The sequence below is a fragment of the Galeopterus variegatus genome, unplaced genomic scaffold (assembly GCF_000696425.1).
Source record: "Galeopterus variegatus unplaced genomic scaffold, G_variegatus-3.0.2 Scaffold3835, whole genome shotgun sequence".
In the NCBI taxonomy this organism is placed as follows: Eukaryota; Metazoa; Chordata; class Mammalia; order Dermoptera; family Cynocephalidae; genus Galeopterus; species Galeopterus variegatus.
The window spans coordinates 101,384-121,535 of NW_007729946.1; the positions used below are offsets into that span (position 1 = coordinate 101,384).

General features: G+C 37.2%; 1 protein-coding gene across 1 annotated transcript in view; it reads left to right on the top strand.

The window, feature by feature from the left end:
- The window catches only part of ZNF853 (zinc finger protein 853), a 90,358-nt gene that overhangs the window by 57,671 nt on the left and 12,535 nt on the right, over positions 1–20,152 (top strand). The window contains exon 8 of the mRNA XM_008586123.1: positions 18,286–18,347. Within this exon, the coding sequence (XP_008584345.1) occupies positions 18,286–18,347 (62 nt within the window). The remainder of the gene's footprint in view (positions 1–18,285; positions 18,348–20,152) is intronic.

Sequence of the window (20,152 nt, forward strand, 5' to 3'; positions counted from 1 at the left end):
ACACAAAAGTCAACTCAAAATGGATTAAAGAATTAAATGTACACCCTGAAACAATAAAACTTCTTAAAGAAAACATAGTAGAAACACTTCAGGAAGTAAGACTGGACACAGACTTCATGAATATGACCCCCAAAGCACAGGCAACCAATGGAAAAATAAACACATGGAATTATATCAAAAAAAGTTTCTGCCCCACAAAAGGAACAATCAACAGAGTGCAAATGGGATTATATCAAACTAAAAAGCTTCTGCACAGCAAAAGAAACGATTAACAGAGCTAAAAGAGAACCAACACAGTGGGAGAAAATATAAAATATTTGCAAAATATACATCTGACAAAGATTTAATATCCAGAATATACAAGGAACTCAAACAACTTTACAAGAAACAAACAAGTAACCCAATTAAAAAATGGGCAAAAGAGCTAAATAGGCATTTCTCAAAAGAAGATATACAAATGGCCAACAGACATATGAAAAAATGCTCAACATCACTCAGCATTTGGGAAATGCGAATCAAAACCAAACTGAGATACCATCTCACCCCAGTTAGGATGGCTAATATCCAAAAGCCTGTGAACAATAAATGCTGTCAAGGTTGCGGAGAAAAAGGAACTCTCATACATTGTTGGTGGGACTGTAAAATGGTGCAGCCTCTATGGAAAATAGTATGGAGGTTTCTCAAACAATTGCAGATAGATCTACCCTATGACCCAGCTATCCCAGTGCTGGGAATATACTCAGAGGAATGGAAATCATCAAGTCGAAGGTATACCTGTTCCCCAATGTTCATCGCAGCACTCTTTACAATAGCTAAGAGTTGGAACCAGCCCAAATGTCCATCATCGGATGAGTGGATATGGAAAATGTGGTATATCTACACAATGGAATACTACTCAGCTATAATAACGAATGAAATACTGCCATTTGCAACAACATGGATGGACCTTGAGAGAATTATATTAAGTGAAACAAGTCAGACACAGAAAGAGAAATATCACATGTTCTCACTTATTGGTGGGAGCAAAAAATAAATAAATAAATTCACACACACAAAAACACGGGGGTGGGGGTGGGGAGAAGACATAACAACTACAATTCCTTGAAGTTGATATGACAAGCAAACAGAAAGGACATTGTTGGGAGGGAGGGGAGAGAAGGAGGAGGGAGGGAGGTTTTGGTAATTGGCCACAATAATCAACCACATTGTAGTTTGACAAAATAAAATATTTTTAAAAATAAAATGAAAATTAGAGCATAGATAAAAGAAATAGAAAAAAATAGAGAAAATCAATGAAACCAAAAGTTGGTACCTTCACGAGATCCACAAAATTGACAAGCCTTTACCTAGATGGACTGACAAAAAAGAGAGAAGACTTAAATAACTAAAATCAGAAATGAAAGAAGGGTCATTACAAACAAATTTACAGAAATCAAAAGGGTTTTAAGACAATACTAGGAATAATTGCTGGTCAACAGATTAGATCATCTAGATGAAATGAATAAATTCCTAGAAACACACCACCTACCAATATTGAATTACGTAAAAGCAGAATTTGAACTGAACTATAGCTATTAAGATGAGTGATTATCATTTTTTGGATTCCTGATGCAGAACTCCCTTGAAGATTTCTTGCAGGGCTGGTTGTGTGGTGGTGAACTCCCACAGTTTTTATATGTCTGGAGAATACATTCTTTCACCCTCATTTCTGAAGGATAGCCTTGCTGGCAGTTTTTTTCTTTTTTTCTTTTGGCACTTTGAATATATCATTCCATTTTCTTCTGGCCTGCAGCGTTTCTGTTGAAAAGTCTGCTGTAAGTCTAATAGGGGCTCCCTTATGATGACTTGATGCTTTTCTCTTGTTTATTTTATTTTTTTCCTTTTTGTCTTTTTTACTGACCGGCAATGGGATCGCAACCCTCAGTGTTGCGCCCGCACCGTGCTCAGCCAGTGAGCGGGAACTGGTCTCCACATGGGATCCGACCCCTCGGCGGGAGCACCACCGCGCTCCCAAGCGGCGCACTATCCAGTGCGCCACTGGGCCGGCCCTTCTCTTGTTTCTTTTAAGATTCTCTCTTTGTCTTTGAGCTTTGCCAGTTTGACTACAATGTGCCTTGGAGAGGATCTTTTTAGGTTGAATCTATATGGGAATCTTTGAATCTCCAGGATCAGAATGTCTGTGTCTCTGCCTATACCTGGGAAGTTTTCCATTATTATTTTGTTGAATAGGTTTTCCATGCCTTTTCCTTTCTCCTCCCCTTCTGGAACACTCATGATTCAAATGTTTGTGTGCTTAAGGTTGTCTGCTAGCTCTGTAGATTTTCTTCATTTTTTAAAATTATTTTTTTCCTTTTTGGCCTGTCTGGGTTATTTCTAAAAAACTATCTTCAAGATCAGAAATTCTTTCTTCTGCTTGTTCTATCCTGATGCTTAAGCTATTGGTTGTGTTTTTTATTTCACTGAGTGAATCTTCCAGTTCCATGAGTTCTGCTGCATTCTTTTTAAAGGGATTAATCTTTTTGTAAATTTCCTGCTTCATATCCTGGATTTTTTTTCTCATTTCATTATGTTGTCTATCTGAGTCTTCTCATATCTCAGTGCGATTCCTTAAGGTTGTTGCTTGGGATTCCTTTTCAGTCATTTCAAGGGTTTCCTTCTCTATAGTGTCTGGTATTTGAGAATTACTGTATTCTTTTGGTGGTGGTGTATTTTCTTGGAATTTTTATTTCTACTATCTCTACGTTGATGTCTGGTCACCTGGTAGAGCAATTGCTTCTTCTATTCCTCTGGAGTGGGCTTTGAGGAGAGAGATGTCCTCTTCTTTTTCCAGTCTCTGCTGGTGACTCTCCTTGTGTCAGTGCAGTAAAGTATCTGTTGGGTTGCCTGCATGGCAGCTGTGGTTACTGCTGTGGCATCAAGCCATTTTGGCAGTAGCAGTGGCTGTGGTGGTGACTGTGGTGGGCCACCTGTGTGGAAGTTGTGTTTTAGGCATGTTCCTTGCCTGATTCTGGTTGGGGGGTGCTGTCCTCAGCTCCTGCCTGGGACTCCATATGTTCTCTGCTGCTTGCCTGCTTCTGCCTACTGCTCTGATTTCTCTTTTTCTGTCATAATATCTTTTTCTTTCCCATTCTCATGGCTTATCCCCAAATTACCATCCTTAGCTCCCTTGTCCTTTCACTATGCCAGTCCTTCCTGAATATTTCATGCCCTCTGTGGTGGTAACACCCATGCATCTCTCTAGCCTGGGCTGTTCCCTTATGTCTTACCCATCTCTGTACAGATGTATACAGGCTCCTCATTTTCAGTAGTTCCATTAATTTATTATTTACAAGCCTACCCCCCCAGCTAGTCTTGCTCTTCCATTCCCAGCCAAGTGATTGTTCATAACAGGCAGAATTGATGAAGCCACCAAAATGGAATTTATCCTAGACTTTTCCCTCTCTCTGACCCTTGACCTCATCCTGTCTAGCATCTAGGTTTTGCTACTTTTAAGATGTTAACATTTCTTAAACCTATTCTTTCTCTTTAATTTCTACTCCCCTTATCAGAGCTTTATTTTCTCTTCCCTGGGCTATTGGAACAGCTTCTTGAGTAGTCTTGCTTCTTTCTCCCCTAGATTAAGTCTGCACTCCTCCTTAGTAATTAACCTAAAATGCTATTCAGATGTCACTTTTATATGAAAACCCTTGAAAAGCTCCCACCTTTCACAGGGGCAAAGCTAAGCCCCTTTTTATAAAATTAAGGCTATTGGGAACATGACTACTTTCTATTTCTCTTTGTTGTTGTTGTTCTTTATTTATATTTTTAAATTTATAAAATTTATAAATAAATTATATATATATATTGGTGGCTGGTTGGTTTGGGGATCCAAACCCTTGATCTTGGCACCACACTCTTACCAACTGAGCCAGCAAGAAATGAAATTTATTTCTTACAATTTTGTAGGCTGGGAAGTCCCTGGTCCAGGGGACATATCTGGTAAGGGCCTTCCTCTTAGTGGTGACTCTCTATAGGGTCCTGTTGCAATGCAGGGTGTCACATGGCAAGAATCTCCATTGTTGTTCCTTAAATTCTAATCGTCATTACATTTTACTCAACAGCTGTTTATTGGGCAGTTGTTCAGTGTGCCAGGTAGTGAGCTGTGTGCCACAGACAGCTCAAACAGTACAGAGACTGGTCCCTTTTTAAATCCTTTTTTCTTTTTTTAAATAAAGACATAATTTTTTAAGAGAAGTTTTAGGTTCACCGAAAAATTGAGAGGAAGGTACAGAGATTTTCCATAGACCCCACCCCTGCACAGCCTCCCCACTATCAACATCCTCCACTGTACATTGTACTTGAGAAATCTTTTCCAAGGCCACTTAGATTTTCTCTCAAGTTTTCCTCTAGCAGTTTTTATGATTTTACCTGTTACATTAAAATCTGTGTTCCATTTTGAGTTCATTTTTGTATGTGATGAGAGGTAGGGTCAAGGTTCATTTTTTTTTTTTTTCAGTTGGCTTTCCAATTTTTCTAGTAACATTTCTTGAAAATATTATCCTTATTCCAGTGAATTGCCTTTGCCCCTTTGTGCAAAGGGCACGGGGCTTGAACATCTTCTCTCAAATGTATCCCTAAGTATTTCATATTTTTTGATACTACTATAAATGGTATTTAATTTCAATTTATGATTGTTCGTTGCTAGTATATAAAATACAGTTAAATTTTCTATATTGGAATTTTATCCTGCAACCTTATTTAATGCACTTACTAGTTCTGGTAGCTTTTTGTAGGTTCTGTAGAAATTTCTACATAGACAATCATGTTGTTTGCTAGTAAGCGTTTTACTTCTTTTCCAATCTGTATGTCTTTTCATTTTCTCATTTTATTGTATTGACTAGAACCTTTAGTACAATGTCGAATAGAAGTGGTGAGATGGGGCATCTTTGCCTTTTTTTGTTGTTATTGTTATATTAGGGGACCAGCATTAAGTCTTTCATCATTACTGTGATGGCACCTGTAGGTTTTTCATAGATATCTTTTATTAGATTGAAAAAGTTCCCTTTTGTTTTTAAACTATTTGCTGAAACTTTTTTTTTTTTAAATCAGGAATCAGTATTGGGTTTTGTCAAATCCGTTTTTGGTATCTATTGAGAAAATTAAATGGTTTTCCTTTTTCAATCTGTTAGTATTGTAAATTATGTTTGATTTTTAAATATTAAATTAACCTTGCGTGCCAGGAGTAAATCCCGCTTGGTCACCCTTTATTATCATTTTTATATATTGTTGGATTTGCTAACAATTTGTTAAGGAGTTATCGCATCTGTGGTCTTGAGGAATATTGGTCTCTAGTTTTCTGTTCTTGTAATATCTATGGATGGTTTTAATATAAAGTAATGCTGGCTTCATAGAATGAGTTGGGAAGTGTTCCCTCCTTCATTTCTCTGGAAGATTTTATATAAAATTGATATTTCTCCTTTAAATGTTTGCTAGAATTCCCCTATGAAATTATCTGGGCCTGGAGATCTGTTTGTGGAAAGGAAATTAACTACAAATTCAATTTTTTTTAATACAAAGTGGGCTATTCAGATGATTTTTTCTTTAGTGATCTCTGATAGTTTGTGTATGACAAGTCATTATTTTATCTACAGTCTTCACTTGGCATAAAGTCGTTCTAATGTTTTCTTAACCTTCTTATATCTGTAGAACTTCTAGTGATGTCACCTGTCATTACTGATATTGGTAATTTTTTGTTGCTGCCTCTTCCTCCTCTTTTCTCTCTTTCTTTTATTGGTGTAGCTAGAGGTTTGAAAGTTGTATTGATATTTCCCAAAACCAACTTGATATTTCACTGATTTTTATCTGTTTTTTTTTTGTTGTTGTTGTTCTCTATTTATTGTTTTCTATTCTCATCTCTTTTACTTTTCTTCTGATTAGTTGGGTTTACTTTGCTGTTTTCCTAGTTTCTTAAGATGGAAGGTGAGGTTGCTGACTTTGGATCTTTTTTTTTTTTTCTAATATATGCATTTTAGTGCTATAAATTTCCCTCTATGTATTGCTTTAGTTGCATCCCACACATTTTTTGTAATTTTATTTTTTGTTGTTGCACATGTTTGTGGGGTACAGTTTGCTGTTTCAATATATGCATATATAGTACAATGATCTAATCAGAATAGTTACCACAAATCTTTATATATTGCATTTTCATTTTTCTTCAGTTTAGAATGCTTTTTTATTTCTTGGTATTTTTTTCCTTTGACACTTGGGTTCAAAATATTTGGAGATTTTTCAGGGTTTTTTTTTTGGTTTTTTTTTCCTTTGACACTTGGGTTCAAAATATTTGGAGATTTTTCAGGGTTTTTTTTTTAGTTATTTATGTTTCAATTTGTTATTGATTTCTAATTATGTGATCAGAGAACATATTTCATATGATTTGGATCTTTTTATATTTACTTAGACTTGCTTTATAGTTCACAACTATGATCTGTCTTGGAGAATGTTCCATGTACAATTTAAAAGAATATATAGTCTAGTTATTTCCACAGTAAAAAGAAAAAAAATAAATAAAAGAACACGTATTCTGTTGCTGGGTGGAGTGTTCTGTAATGATGAGTTAGGTCAGGTTGGTTGAGAGTATTGTTCAAGTCTTATACATTTTTGAAAACTTTTTATCTACTGTAAACTACTGAGAGACAGGTGTTGAGGTCTCCTGTTATAATTGTGAATATGCCCACTTTTGTATTCAAGTTTATTAGTTTTTGGTTCATATATCCTGAATCTCTGTTGTTAGATTCATACACATTTAACGTTGTTATGTCCACTTGCTAAATTGACCCTTCTACCCCTCCTCCCCTCTTTAATCCTGAGAATTTTCTTGTTTTGAAATCTCCTTAGGTTGATAATAATATAGACACTATAGCTTCTTTTGATCTGTATTTGTCTCATGTCTTTTTCTAACCTTCTTAACCTTCTCTTCAGTTTTATATTTAAAATGGGTTTCTTGTAGACAGGATATAGTGGGGTCTTGTGCTTTTATTGTATCTAATGATCACTGCCATTAATAGGAGTGTTATTTTTCACTCTTCCTTTAAGTAGTATTATACACTTCATATATAGAGATAGAACCTTACAATGGTATACCTTCACTTTCTCCTTTCTTTTCTTTTGTATAATTGTTATTATGCCTTTAATTCCTAGAAATATTTTGGTGTTATTATTGTTATTGCTTTATGTTGTCAAATATCTTTTTTTTTCCTTTTTGTCTTTTTTCGTGACCAGTAACGGGATCGCAACCCTCGGTGTCGCGCCCACACCACGCTCAACCAGTGAGCAGACCGGTCTCTATATGGGATCCGAACCCTCGGTGGGAGCGCCGCCGCGCTCCCAAGCGCCGCACTCTACCGAGTGCGCCACCGGGCCGGCCCCTCAAATATCTTTTAAAAAGCTTGAAAATTAGGAGAAATGGTTTTATATTTAAACATATGTTTAGCCTTTTGTTCCTCTTCATTTCTTTGTGAAGATGCAAATTTCCATCTGATATCATTTTTTCATTTCATTTCCTTTAACATTTCCTGTAGTGCAAATCTGGTGGCAATGAGTTCTCTTAGATTCTGCTTGTCTGAAAAAGTCTATTTTGTATTAATTTTTTTGAAAGATATTTTTTTGCTGGATATTTAATTCTAGGTTACCAGGGTTTTTTTCTTTAGCATTTTAAACATGCTACTCTGTTGAAATGTAGCTTTCTTTATTTCTGACAAGAAGTCCACTGTCATTCTTATGTTTGGGGTTTTTTTTTGTTTGTTTGTTTGTTTTTCTGTGTATAAAGTCTTTATTTTTGCTGGCTACTTCTAAGAATTTTCTCTTTGTCACTGATTTTCAGCAGTTTTATTTTGCATGTTTTAATGTGGTTTTATTTATGTTCATTCTCCTTAGGGTTCTTTGAACTTATTAAACCTGTGGATTTATAATTTTCATTAAGTTTGGAAAACTTTTGGCCATAATTTCTTCAAATATTTTTTCTCCCTCTCCCCTTCTTCTGGGTCTTCGATGATTTGGATAGTCTGCTTGCTAATGTCGCACAGGTCAGTGGTGCTCTGTTAATTATTTTCATTCTTTTTTTTTTTTCTGTGTGCTTCATTTTGAATAGAGTCTATTGCCATGTCTTTTGGTTCTTTCAATTTAATGTTTTGAAGTATCTAATTTGCTGTTAATCCCTTTTGTGTTTCAAGGTTGTACTTTTTTTCATCTCTAGAAATTTCATTTCGTTCTTTTGTATCTGTCATTATTCTCATAATCTTCATGTTTCATTCTGTATTCTTGAGCATGTGGTAGCCATTAGCCATATAAGGATATTTAAATTTATATTTAAATTCACTGAAAGCAACTTAAGTGAAAAATTTATTTCATTAAAAAAATTCATTTCTTGGGCCGAGCCCGTGGTGCACTCAGGAGAGTGAGGTGCTGGGAGCGCAGCAGCGCTCCCGCCGCGGGTTCGGATCCTATATAGGGACAACCGGTGCGCTCACAGTGCTCACTGGATGAGTGCGGTGCGGCCAGTCTCAAAAAGGACAAAAAAAAAAATTAATTTCTTCAGTCATACTTCCCACATTTGAAATGCTCAATAGCCACATATGGCTGATGGCTTCCTACTGGTGCTGGTACAGAACACTTTCATCATGTAGAAGGTTCCACTGGACAGCGCTGTAATCGAGAGCATTTCTTCCCACGTGCAGAGCTGCTCCTGGGCCTGTGGTGATGGCTCACATGCCTCTGCTGGCTCCTCGTTATCCTCAGCGGTCACACTTCTTTCTACCCTCCTCCTTCCTGGGGATGCACAAATACTCCAGAGACATGGGAAGAAAAAAGTAGGTGCTACATTTTAACTTTTAACCAGAAAAAAGAGACAAATTAAGCTTATCACAATTGTGTGGATTGGCAGGATGTATATATTATTTATTTAAAAATAAATAAATTGCAATGCTCAAAGCTTTATTGCTAGGGTGGCAATCAAGTACTTTGGAGACCACTAAACTGTGGGGTAAGTCCAGATTACTCCACAATCCATTCCTGGATTTCTCTGCAGCTCGTTATCTTTTCGCATCCCTAAGCTGTCATACTCTAAGTGTTTTTCATGCCCCTTTGACTTTGCTTAAGCAGTTGGGCCACATTAATGAAGATATGCTTTTCAATGGAGTGCAACCTGATAATTTAAAATGGAACCATATTTTCTACCATAATTTAACATTGATTGTAAATGATTTTAGTGTAGCTCTCGTAATACCTTAGTACAGGATAAATGTTCCTAAGTATGGTATGACTTTTTACTAAGACTTAAGCTCCTTAAAGGCAGATAAAAAGGATTTATTTAGCTTAATTTTCTTGGCAAGCTAGGACAGTTTCAGACACGTTAGGAACTTTGATTATTCTTTTTGTTTGAATTAATTAGTTAATACAGTGACTGGGTATTTCTATCATGCTATCTCAAAACGCAAAACACAAAACACAAAACAAGGTATGGAATAGGCAACATACATAATATTTTATGGTGAACGTTCAAAGTAACCTAAGAATTATTGTCCACATGTCTCTTTCATGTTACCCAATAATGATCACTTTGGATTGAACAAAAACATTCTGTTCAGTAATCTGTATCATTCAAGGATGTGATTGTGAATTTCACCCAGGATGAGTGGCTAAGGCTGAATGGTGCTCAGAGGACCCTATACCAGGACGTGATGTTGGAGAACTACAGCCACCTGGTCTCTATTGGTGAAGAGTTTTCCCTATGTAATGCCTAACAGCATGTGTTTCTTTTCTTAGTTTGTAGCTGCCAAAATTTATGGGCCCTTTGAGGAATTTAATGATATTTAAATGTACATTTCTGGGGTCAAAGATGATGGTTCCCTTTTGGGCACATAAAGAACATTTGTGTTCTCACCACCCTAATGAGATCTTCTTGTGGGCACTTTTACTGTAGGACTCCTTAGCAGGGTCATCCTGTCCTCCAGTGGCCCTGATGTCCAGGCAGCTCCTCAGAAGTCTTACCCTGTGTCTTGTTCACAGGGTATTGCACCACCAAACCAGATGTTATTTTCAAGTTGGAGCAAGAAGAACCATGAATATTAGAGGGAGAATTCCTGGGCTAGGGTTATCCAAGTGAGTTGGTTATTACCAGGCAAAAAAAAAAAGAAGCCAGTGGAAATCAGGTCCAAGGTGGGCTGGTTCAGGGGTTGGAACCTTCCGACTGTGTCTCAGTAACTTCTACATAAGGACCTCAGACCTTTGGAAGTAATCCTGAACAGCAAGCTGGAAGCCCTTAGATAACCTGAATTACTTTTCTATCTATCACTCTTAAATACAAATGTTTTCCTTTCCTGCTAAACTTTTAGGAAAGTTGTATCAGTCCATTTCTGTTGCGTATAACAGAAATACCTGAAAGTGGATAATTTGCAAAGAAACAATACTTATTGCTTATAGTTTTGGAAGCTGGAAAGTCCAAAGTCCAGGGAACACATTTGGCGAGGGCCATCTTTGATGGTGACTTCAGTGATGTGGGGCATTACATTGTGAAAAAAGCAGACACAAGACAGAGAGTGCTTCTCATATGCTCTCCTTTTAAAGCCAACAGAACCCACCCATGACCACCATTAAACCGCCAATAGATTAATCCATTCACATAGTCCTCACAATCTAATCACCTCCTCAAGGCCCCACCTTTCAACTACCATAATAGGATTTCCCACCCCCTTAACACCATCATAATAGGAATTAAGTTTCAATGAGCTTTTGGGGGACATCCAATCCACAGCAGAAGTTTGCCATTCTTATACCTAGAATCTAATCCCTGCCTGCATCATCTCACATCCTTTTTCTTAGTTTTTTAGTATTCTTTTCCCTTCCATTTTCATGGACTCTTTTCTTTTTATTTCACTCCCCGCCCCCAGCATTAATTACTTAATGTATTCATTCTGCACATATTCACTGAAGGTCTACTATGTGCCCCTCCTGTTCTTGGTTTAGGTCTTATGGTGGTGAACAGAATGTCCCTGAGCTCTTAGGTCCTACAAGCTAGCAGGAGGAGGTAGACATAACTAAATAAATATGCATGTCAAGTGGTGATGAGAACAGAAAATTAAAGCAGGCTGGAAGCAGAGAGAGAGTGGGGTGTGCTCTTTTAAACAGTGGTTGGAGAATGCCTTTTTTATGAGATCAGCATTAGAAAAGATAGTTGAATAGAATAAGAAAGTGAGTTGTGTGGATTCTGGGGGCTCCAGCCTTAAGGAACAGCTGGGCTGAGTCTTTGGCGCAGAAGTTTGTGTGAAGTGTTCTGAGAGTAGCAAGGAGGCCAGTATGGCTACAGGGAGGTGCCTGGGAGTGAAGCTGGTGGGAGGTGACATCAGGGACATGTCTCACAGGACATGGTAAGGACTTGGCTTTATTCTGGGTGATATGGGTAGTTATTAATGGATTTCAGCAGAAGAGTATATTTTAAAATAATTTCTCTGGCTACTGTGCAGAGAAAATTGGAGGCAGGGCAAGGGTGGTAGGCAGAAGTAAAAGCAGGACAGCGTGAAATGCTGGCTCCCCAACGCCAGCACCCCCTGCTGAGGAGGCCACGTGGGCTGTGAGTGGTTAGGGGTGTGTATTGTAATCCTTAGACCAGCCATTGAAAAATACAAAGAAATATGAGGGTACCTCAAAAAGTTGGTGGAAAAATAGAATTAAAAGATAATACAAATCTTTCCATGAACTTTTTGAAGCCCTCTCATATATCCCAAAAGCCCATAGGTAAATTAAAGTGGAATGTTAAAAACTATTCAGTAAATCCAAAAAAGACAGTAGTGAAGAATGATTTTTACATTTCTAAAAGGTGGTTTAAAAAAAGAAAGAAAGAAAGAAGGTGCAACAGAGACTATGTTGCCTGTGAAGCTTAAAATATTTACTATTTGGCTCTTCACAGGAAGTTTCCTGACCCCTGGTCTATATTTTTGTTTTTGTATATGAATGCCAAAATCACAAGTAGAATATTAGCATATTAGCATACACATCAGCAGCACTTTAAAAGATAGTATACTATATTAAAACATTCAGGAAGAAAAGTTTTCTCTGTATATGCTCAACAGGCATTAAAATAAAATTCAACATCCATTTTTTACTGAAAAATAAAATAAAACTCAGTAAAATAGGACTAGATGAAAAATGTTCCACCTCCATGCATGCATAATAAGGAAATTCTAGATGTATTACTATTTAGTCACCACAGTAAAAATAATCATTGCCATTATTTAATATTATTTTCAATGAATTAGAAAATATAATCAGTTAAGAAATAAATTACTGGTATAAAAACTGGAAAAGAAAGAGATAAAATTATTATTTGCAGACAATGTGATTGTATATCTGGTCAATCCAGTTAGAAAACCACCAGCAAAGATAAGAAACATGAATTGATCTCATTTAAAATAGCAACAAAAATAGGGGAAAAAAAACCTAGGAAAAAATGTATTAAGAAATATATAATATCTATATATTTATTATATATTATCTATATTATATATAGATACATAGATATGTAGAGAGATACATAGATAGAAAAAACAATTTTGAAACACTATGAATATGAGACTTAAAATTGTGTTGTATTCCTAGATAGGAAACCACTAAAGAAACGATAGGAAGACTCAGGAACTAAAAGTGTCATTTCTCTTAAAATGAATCAATCTATACACACCCCAACACACCTCAAATACAGTTACCCAAAATGTCCTGAAGGATGCTTCTGAGAAGGGAGCTAGGTGGGTGTTAAACATTGGCAAGAGGGAGATTTTTCACAATATGTTTTCTTATATATTTTGAAATCTGAGCCCTGTGAATGTATTATTGAAAAGAATTTTTTTTTAACTTAAGGGAGGGGATATTAGCTGTCTTATTACTGTCATCTGAGAGATTAAGGTGAAGACTGGGAGTTAAATGTCGAATTTTATGATACTGGTGATCTTAAGAAGAAAAGTTTTTAGGGAATGGAGTGCTGAAAGCTTGACAGGTGTGAGTTCAAACAAGAATGGGAGTTGCTGCTTCCAACAGGGTGGTAGACTAGAAACCTGCAGGGCCTCATCAATATGATAAGAGTAGAATCAAGATAAATTATAAGGAACATGGAATACATTTCTGGGTTTTCTGAAGTGTAAGGGAAATCTGCAGTGTCCTAGAGACAAAATAAAATAGAAGTCTAAGGAGCTGTAACCAGAAAAGGGTTCATTTGAAAGAAAACAAACGTAAAATTGAGGTGGTCCCAAAGGCAAATGCTGGTTTTCACTACCTTGGGGACCAAGCAGGTGGGAAAGTTCACCCTGAGATTTCTGCATTAAGTTAGAGCTCTAAAAATCTCGCTAAATTCATCCCCAATTGTATTGTTAACTTTCCCTGGCTTCCAGGAGATAGAAACAAATTATCTCTTAATCAAGGGGTCCCCACTTCAGCCCTCAGGATTCTCACAGATAAAGGGCACCAAAAATGGGAGCTCAAAACGAAAAAGTAGCAAGCTCAAATGCACCGGTCATTTTGTGAGAATTAACAGAACTAACAGAATTAAAAGATGAAGGATGTCAGATTTTAGAATTATTAGTTATAAAATGTTAAAATTTCTATGGAGGAACAAAGTTCAAAAATCACCAAAGCACTTCTGAAGGCTAAGAAGAAATGTTGGAGGGTTTGTGCTCCCAGGTGCCAATATTTGTTACATGGCTATAACAATGAAGTATTAGTATTAGTATTAGTGTAAAAATAAATGGAATGAAAAAATGAACCCAGAACTAGCTGCACACTTATGTGGAAATCTGATATGTAAGAGAAACTAACAAAGGTGAGGTTACTTAATAAGTGATAATGAGAAAATTAGTTATCCACATGAGGGAAAACATTTCTTCTACCATTATACAAAAATCCATTTAGAAGTCAAAAAATAAAACCTTTAGAAAAAAGTATAGTGGAATATGTTTATAACTATAAACCTGGAGAATATATCTATGATCTTGGAGTAGGAAATAATTTCCTAAACGCCACACAAATACAAAGTATTTTTTACTTTTAACAGTGAAATACCATTTTATACCCTCAAATTTGGCAAAAAAAATTGAGACATCTTACAATACCAAGCAATTTTGATCACATGATCATTCTTTTTTCCGGGACAAGTCCCTTAGGACTAAGTCTTCTACTGTCTCTTTCCCCAGTGCCTCATTCATTCCTAAGATTTAAACTTTTTGTTTTTGCGGATGCTTCAAAAACTGTCACCTCCTCTATCCTGGCCCCATCTGCAATCTTCTCTTCATTTTACCTGAGGTGTTCCAGTCCTTTATTGTCAAAATGGCAAAAAACTAACCTTAAGATCATCTCTTCCAAATTGTAAATATCCTCACATTCCTCATTTTCACTTAATTACATTCTACCATTTGTCTTCTATATCTGACAACCATGCGAATTGTCCGTCTATCATACTGATCTCTATACAGTTCTCTTATTTATTTTCCTTTGAAAATTCTTCTTTAATTTTTATTTTCCAGTGACCTCACTCAAAACCAGAACCTTATTCTCTCATTCCTTGATTATTTCATTCCTATTTGTAACTATGTATATTTAAACCCAAAGCATCTGTTTTTTCCCTTGTCTCTAGCTGTTTTAGTCCGTTTTGTGTTGCTATAACAGAAATACCTTAGACTGGGTAATTTATAAGGAAGAGAGGTTTATTTGGCTTACGATTCTGCGACAGCTGCATCTGGCACGGGCCTCAGGCTGCTTCTACTCATGGCGGAAAGTGACAGGCAGCTGGCGGGTACAAGCAGATCACATGGTGACAGGAAGCAAGAGAGAGAGAGGAGGTGCCAGGGTCTTTTTAAGCAACAAGTTCTCGTGGGAACTAATCCAACAAGAACTCACACATTAATCCCCCCTCCCCCAGGGAGAGCATTAATACATTCATGAGGGATCCACCCCCATGACTCAGTTTCCAACACTGCCACATTGGAGATCAAATTTCCACATGAGTTTTGGAGGGGACAACACACCCAAACTCCATCACTATCCTTATAGCAACCTGGGGTTGCCCTCTCTGAAAACATCTCTTCTTAAAACTAACCACACCAGCCCATGTTCATCTCTTTTTTGTTGTTGTTGCTCAAAAACTTATGATAGGTTCCATTGGATCTGGCTTCCTAAATGTTACTCATACATCTTCCCAACATCTTCTCTTTTTCTTGAGGTTCGCCTGTCCAGATTTGTAAGAAAGGGCTTAGGACTGTGCCTGGCATTTAGTTGATGCTTGAGGTGTTATTTTTACACATAATTTATGTTTGAGCTAAAGTTTTCACTTCTGTTGAGAAGTGCTGCTTAATTACTCTAGTCAACAGTAATCTCTTCTTTGAATTCCTATTTTACTTGGTGGCTGAGCTACAGGAAATTCATACTTGATCATGTACAGTGACACCTGAGAGCATATGATTATTACCTGAGGCTTTTGTGCACACCTAAAGGGTCCCCTTTCTACTCTTCCTTTCAGGTACAGTAGATAATTGATATGTTCATCTATTATACTAACTTATGTTTATTAAGAAATCATTTTCTAAGTACATAGGTCTATATCACATTCCTGTAGATTCTGGTTCATAGGGTATATAGATTGACATGGGGCCATGACAGTCTATACCCTGAGTTTTGAATAAAAGTTGCCAGATAATTCTGATGCATACTGCCTGCTAAGGTCCACCAACTTTATAGCTATTCAGAGGGGTTCAAAGGCCACTGGAGATACATTAACACCTGCTAGGAGCATAGGTTGTAATTAGGAGAGGTAAACAAAATTGTATGATATATTCTGAAATTTAGTGTTCATCTAGTGCTATTTGGATAAAATGAATACTCTCCAAAGTATACATAGTGACTGCTTTCAAATTTTTAAGAAAATGGAGTTTAAGGGACATGATTTGAAAAGGGGTGTGTGTGTGTGCGTGTGTGTGAGTGTGTGTGTGTGTGTGTGTGTGAGAGAGAGAGAGAGAGAGAGAGAGAGATGCATTTCCTGGAGGATGTCTGAGTTTTTAGTAGAGCCAAAACTGAAAAGCAGGCTAAATGAGTGTAAACTTGTGACTTGTGTATGGGAATGAATATTTTAGAAGATATTTATTGTGAATTTTTGTAAGGATATCTTGAACAGCTGATATAAATTATAACCTTATTTTATCTGTTGGCATTAGATAGTGGGTTGGATCTGTATGGATAATCTGCTTTATCCCACATGTAAGCCTTCCGGTTTCTTCTGTTCATCCAGGCCTCCTAACATTCGTTTTCACTCCACTTCCTGTTCATGGTTTCTTTTGGGCTAAGCCCATTATATGACTTTCTCGGTAATGCTTTGCCCTTAGTTCACTGTTCCTTGTGTTTAATTCCTTTTCTTTTTTCAGTTTTGAAGATCATATTTTTTTTTCCTTTTTGTCTTTCTTACTGACTGGTAATGGGATCGCAACCCTCGGTGTCGCGCCCGTACCGGGAACCGGCAACTGGATCGCAACCCTCGGTGTTGCGCCCGCACTGCGCTCAGCCGGTGAGCGGGAACCGGTCTCCACATGGGATCTGAACCCTCGGCGGGAGCGCCGCCGCGCTCCCAAGCGGCGCACTCTCCAGTGCGCCACCGGGCCGGCCCTGAGGATCATATTTTTAAAATAGCAAATATATGTATGTTCCTGGCTAGCTTTCCTCTCCCTTTTCCACTATAGCAGGTGTTTTTTATTGTTATCTTTCCTGAACCAAGGAGAACTGTATGCTTGGGATTTCATCCTAGAAGCCTGGGCCTGAAAATAGAGAATCAGTGATATAATAAATTACACTTATAAAGGGAATGTGTTGACTTTTAAAAAATACATTTAATTTTTCTCATTTCCAGAAGTCCAGAAGTTAAATGTCCTGATAAAGAGAAGCCAGGAAAACCAAGACAAACATTTGTTTCATGCTTTACTCATCAACAACAATGCACTGGCTAAGAAGAGAGAGAAAGTGTTTTTGGACAAACACTTCCTCTGGGCACAAACCTGGTTTCTTTGAGAAGAACATGCTCTCAGTATGACTCACGTGGAATGAGTTTGAAATATGTTTCAAAATCAAGTATTAGTGATAAAAATTATTCAAGTAAGAACTCTGATGATATTAACACATGTAGGATGCTGCCTCTTGGTAATAAGCAGGAAAACACTCAAACTGGAAAGACACCTGATGAATATAACCAAAGTGGGAAGTCCCTAAGTCATAATGAGGACCTTATTGGGCAACAGGAAATTCAAACTTTGGGACTACCTTTGGAAGATAATGAACATGGTGAGAAGGCAGCCATCATCACACATGAGATTCAAATGGGAGAGAAGTCCTGTGATTATAAAGAACATGGGGAAAACATCAGTGCCAAGTTGACCTCTGAAGTCCATCAGGAATGTCACACAAGGAAGAACCACTCTGAAGTTAATGTGTGAGAAGTCAACGCTCTTTAATCATCAGAAAGTTAACATGGGGGCTGGCCCCGTGGCTCACTCGGGAGAGTGTGGTGCTGGTAGCACTGAGGCCGCGGGTTTGGATCCTATATAGGGATGGCCAGTGCGCTCACTGGCTGAGCGTAGTGCAGATGACACCAAGCCAAGGGTTGCAATCCCCTTACCGGTCAGAAAAAAAAAAAAAGAAAGAAAGAAAGAAAAGAAAGTTAACACAGGATAAAATCCTTGAACCTGATGAAAATCAATATTTTAGCAAGAAGTTTCAATTCACTTAACTTCAGGCAACTCACACAGGGGAGAAAAGTTTTGAATGTAGTCATTGCAAGAAATCATTTTGCCAGGAGTCCCACTTCACTCGGTGTCATAGGACACACATAAGAGAGAGACTGTGCGAAAGCAGTCAGTGTTGGAAAACCTTCCAGAAATCACAACTAACTGACTCTCAGAGAACTCACTCAGGAGAGAAACCCAAAGACTATAAAGAATGTGGTAAGGCCTACGGTGAAGTCAGTCATCATGGATCACCAAGGAATACAGTCAGAGAAGAAGCTTCACATATATAATGAGTGTGACATTTTTGCCATAGCTCAGCCCTGAGAGTCCATTAGAGAATTCACACAGGAGAGAAACCATATCAATGTAATGAGTGTGGGGAATCCTTCTGTGCAAAATCTAACTTCAATCATCATCAGAGAACTCATATAGGGGAGAAATGCTATATAAATGTAATGAATGTGGGAAATGCTTCTATATGAAGTCAGCTCTCAGTCAACATCAGAGAATACATACAGGGAAGAAACCATATGAATGTAAAGAATGTGGGAAAGCCTTCTTCCAGAAGTCAGTCCTTGCTAAACATCAGCAAACACACACAGGTGGGAACCCTATGAATGTAAAGAATGTGTAAAAACCTTTTCCAGAAGTCACACCTCATTGAAGAAGAGAGAACACACACTGGGTTTCAGAAACCCCATGAATGTAGTATATGTGGAAAATCTTTCTGCTGTAAGTCAGCCTTAACCACACACCAGAGAACTCACACAGAAGAGAAACTCTATAAATGTAATGAATGTGACAAATCTTTCTGTATGAAATCTCTTCTTGCTGTACATCAGAGAACTCACACATGGAAGAGCCCTTTTGAATGTAATGAATGTGGGAAAACTTTTTATATAAGTCAAATCTTATAAATCATCAGAGAACTCATACAGAGGAGAAGCCATATGAATGTAATAGATGTGGGAAAACCTTCCATATGAAGTCAACCCTCACAGTACATCAGTGAACACATAGAGGGGGAAAACCCTATGAATGTAATGAATTGGGGAGACCATGAAGGCAACTCTCACCAGCCATCAGAAAATTCACACAAGAGTGGTACCCTAAATTGTAACAAATGTAGAAAATCCTGTCTCGAGTCAAATTTTGTCACACCAGAGAGAACGTATGGGAGAAGGCTTATGAATGTAATAATGTACGGATCCCCTTTTGTGTAAATTCAGGTTTTAATTGGCCTTAGAAAACACACAAGGGGTAGGGATGGGTGGGTTCTCCATGACAGAGATAGATAAGGGAAAATTTTGTGTCATATCTTACTAAATATCAGAGAAGTCAAATGGGGAGGGATCCCTGAGAACATCCTGTGTATTAGTGTCCAGTAACAAATCAATACATGCTTCAGAGAGACAGAGGGAAAAAAACACAATGCAACACAAGTATAAAGTGTTTACAGAGTCACAGCTTACTGCACATCAGGTAATTGATATTGGTGTGAAAATACTTAAATGTTTTATATGCGTGAAAGCTTTTGAGAAAAGCCAGACTTTATTTCATAGGCAAAGAATTAATACTGGGGGACATCCATCAGTTTAGGAGATAGTGATAATTTTTTTCCTCGAGAAGTATTACTAGAAGTCATGTTTCAGACATGATACCAAACTTGGAAATATGATATATCTAATACTAATGATATTCATTGCTGGAATATGAAGCCTTTGAAAAATGAGTTGCAGCAGCAAGCTGACAGCATTAGGTAATGGATGAGAACTTGAGGCAGATGGGGCTTACCTATGTTAGTAGGCAACATATGAGGGTACTTTTTAAAGTTTGTGGAAAAATAGAATTAAAAGATAATACAACTTTGGTTTCAATGAACTTTTTGAGTTACCCTCATACATGTGTTGAGTATGTTTGATTTACATAGTGGAACTTAACATAGTTGTCAGTAGGAAATATCTCCCCATAGCTTAATAGCTGTTATGACAGGCTTCCCACAGTAAATGCCACCAGTGTTTCTTTGTATCTGAATATTACAATATACATTATAAGTGACATGTCTGAGAAACTTGGAGTACTGTACCACAACATATCATTAAATTAGAAAAGCAGAGTATAGAAAACTATATATAGCATTCTATTTTTTTTGTATAAGAATTGATAAGAAATAAGAATATATGTATAATTGCTTATTTTTGCAAATAAGGATAAACTACAAACTAGAAAATGAATACCTATGGAGACAGGAGTGAATAAGGTGGTGGAGCTTGGGACGGAGTGAGGCTTTTTGCATATAACTTTTTATGACATTTTGACTTTTGAATAAATATAAATGATTTACATACTTAAAAGAAAGCAGATTCTGATGG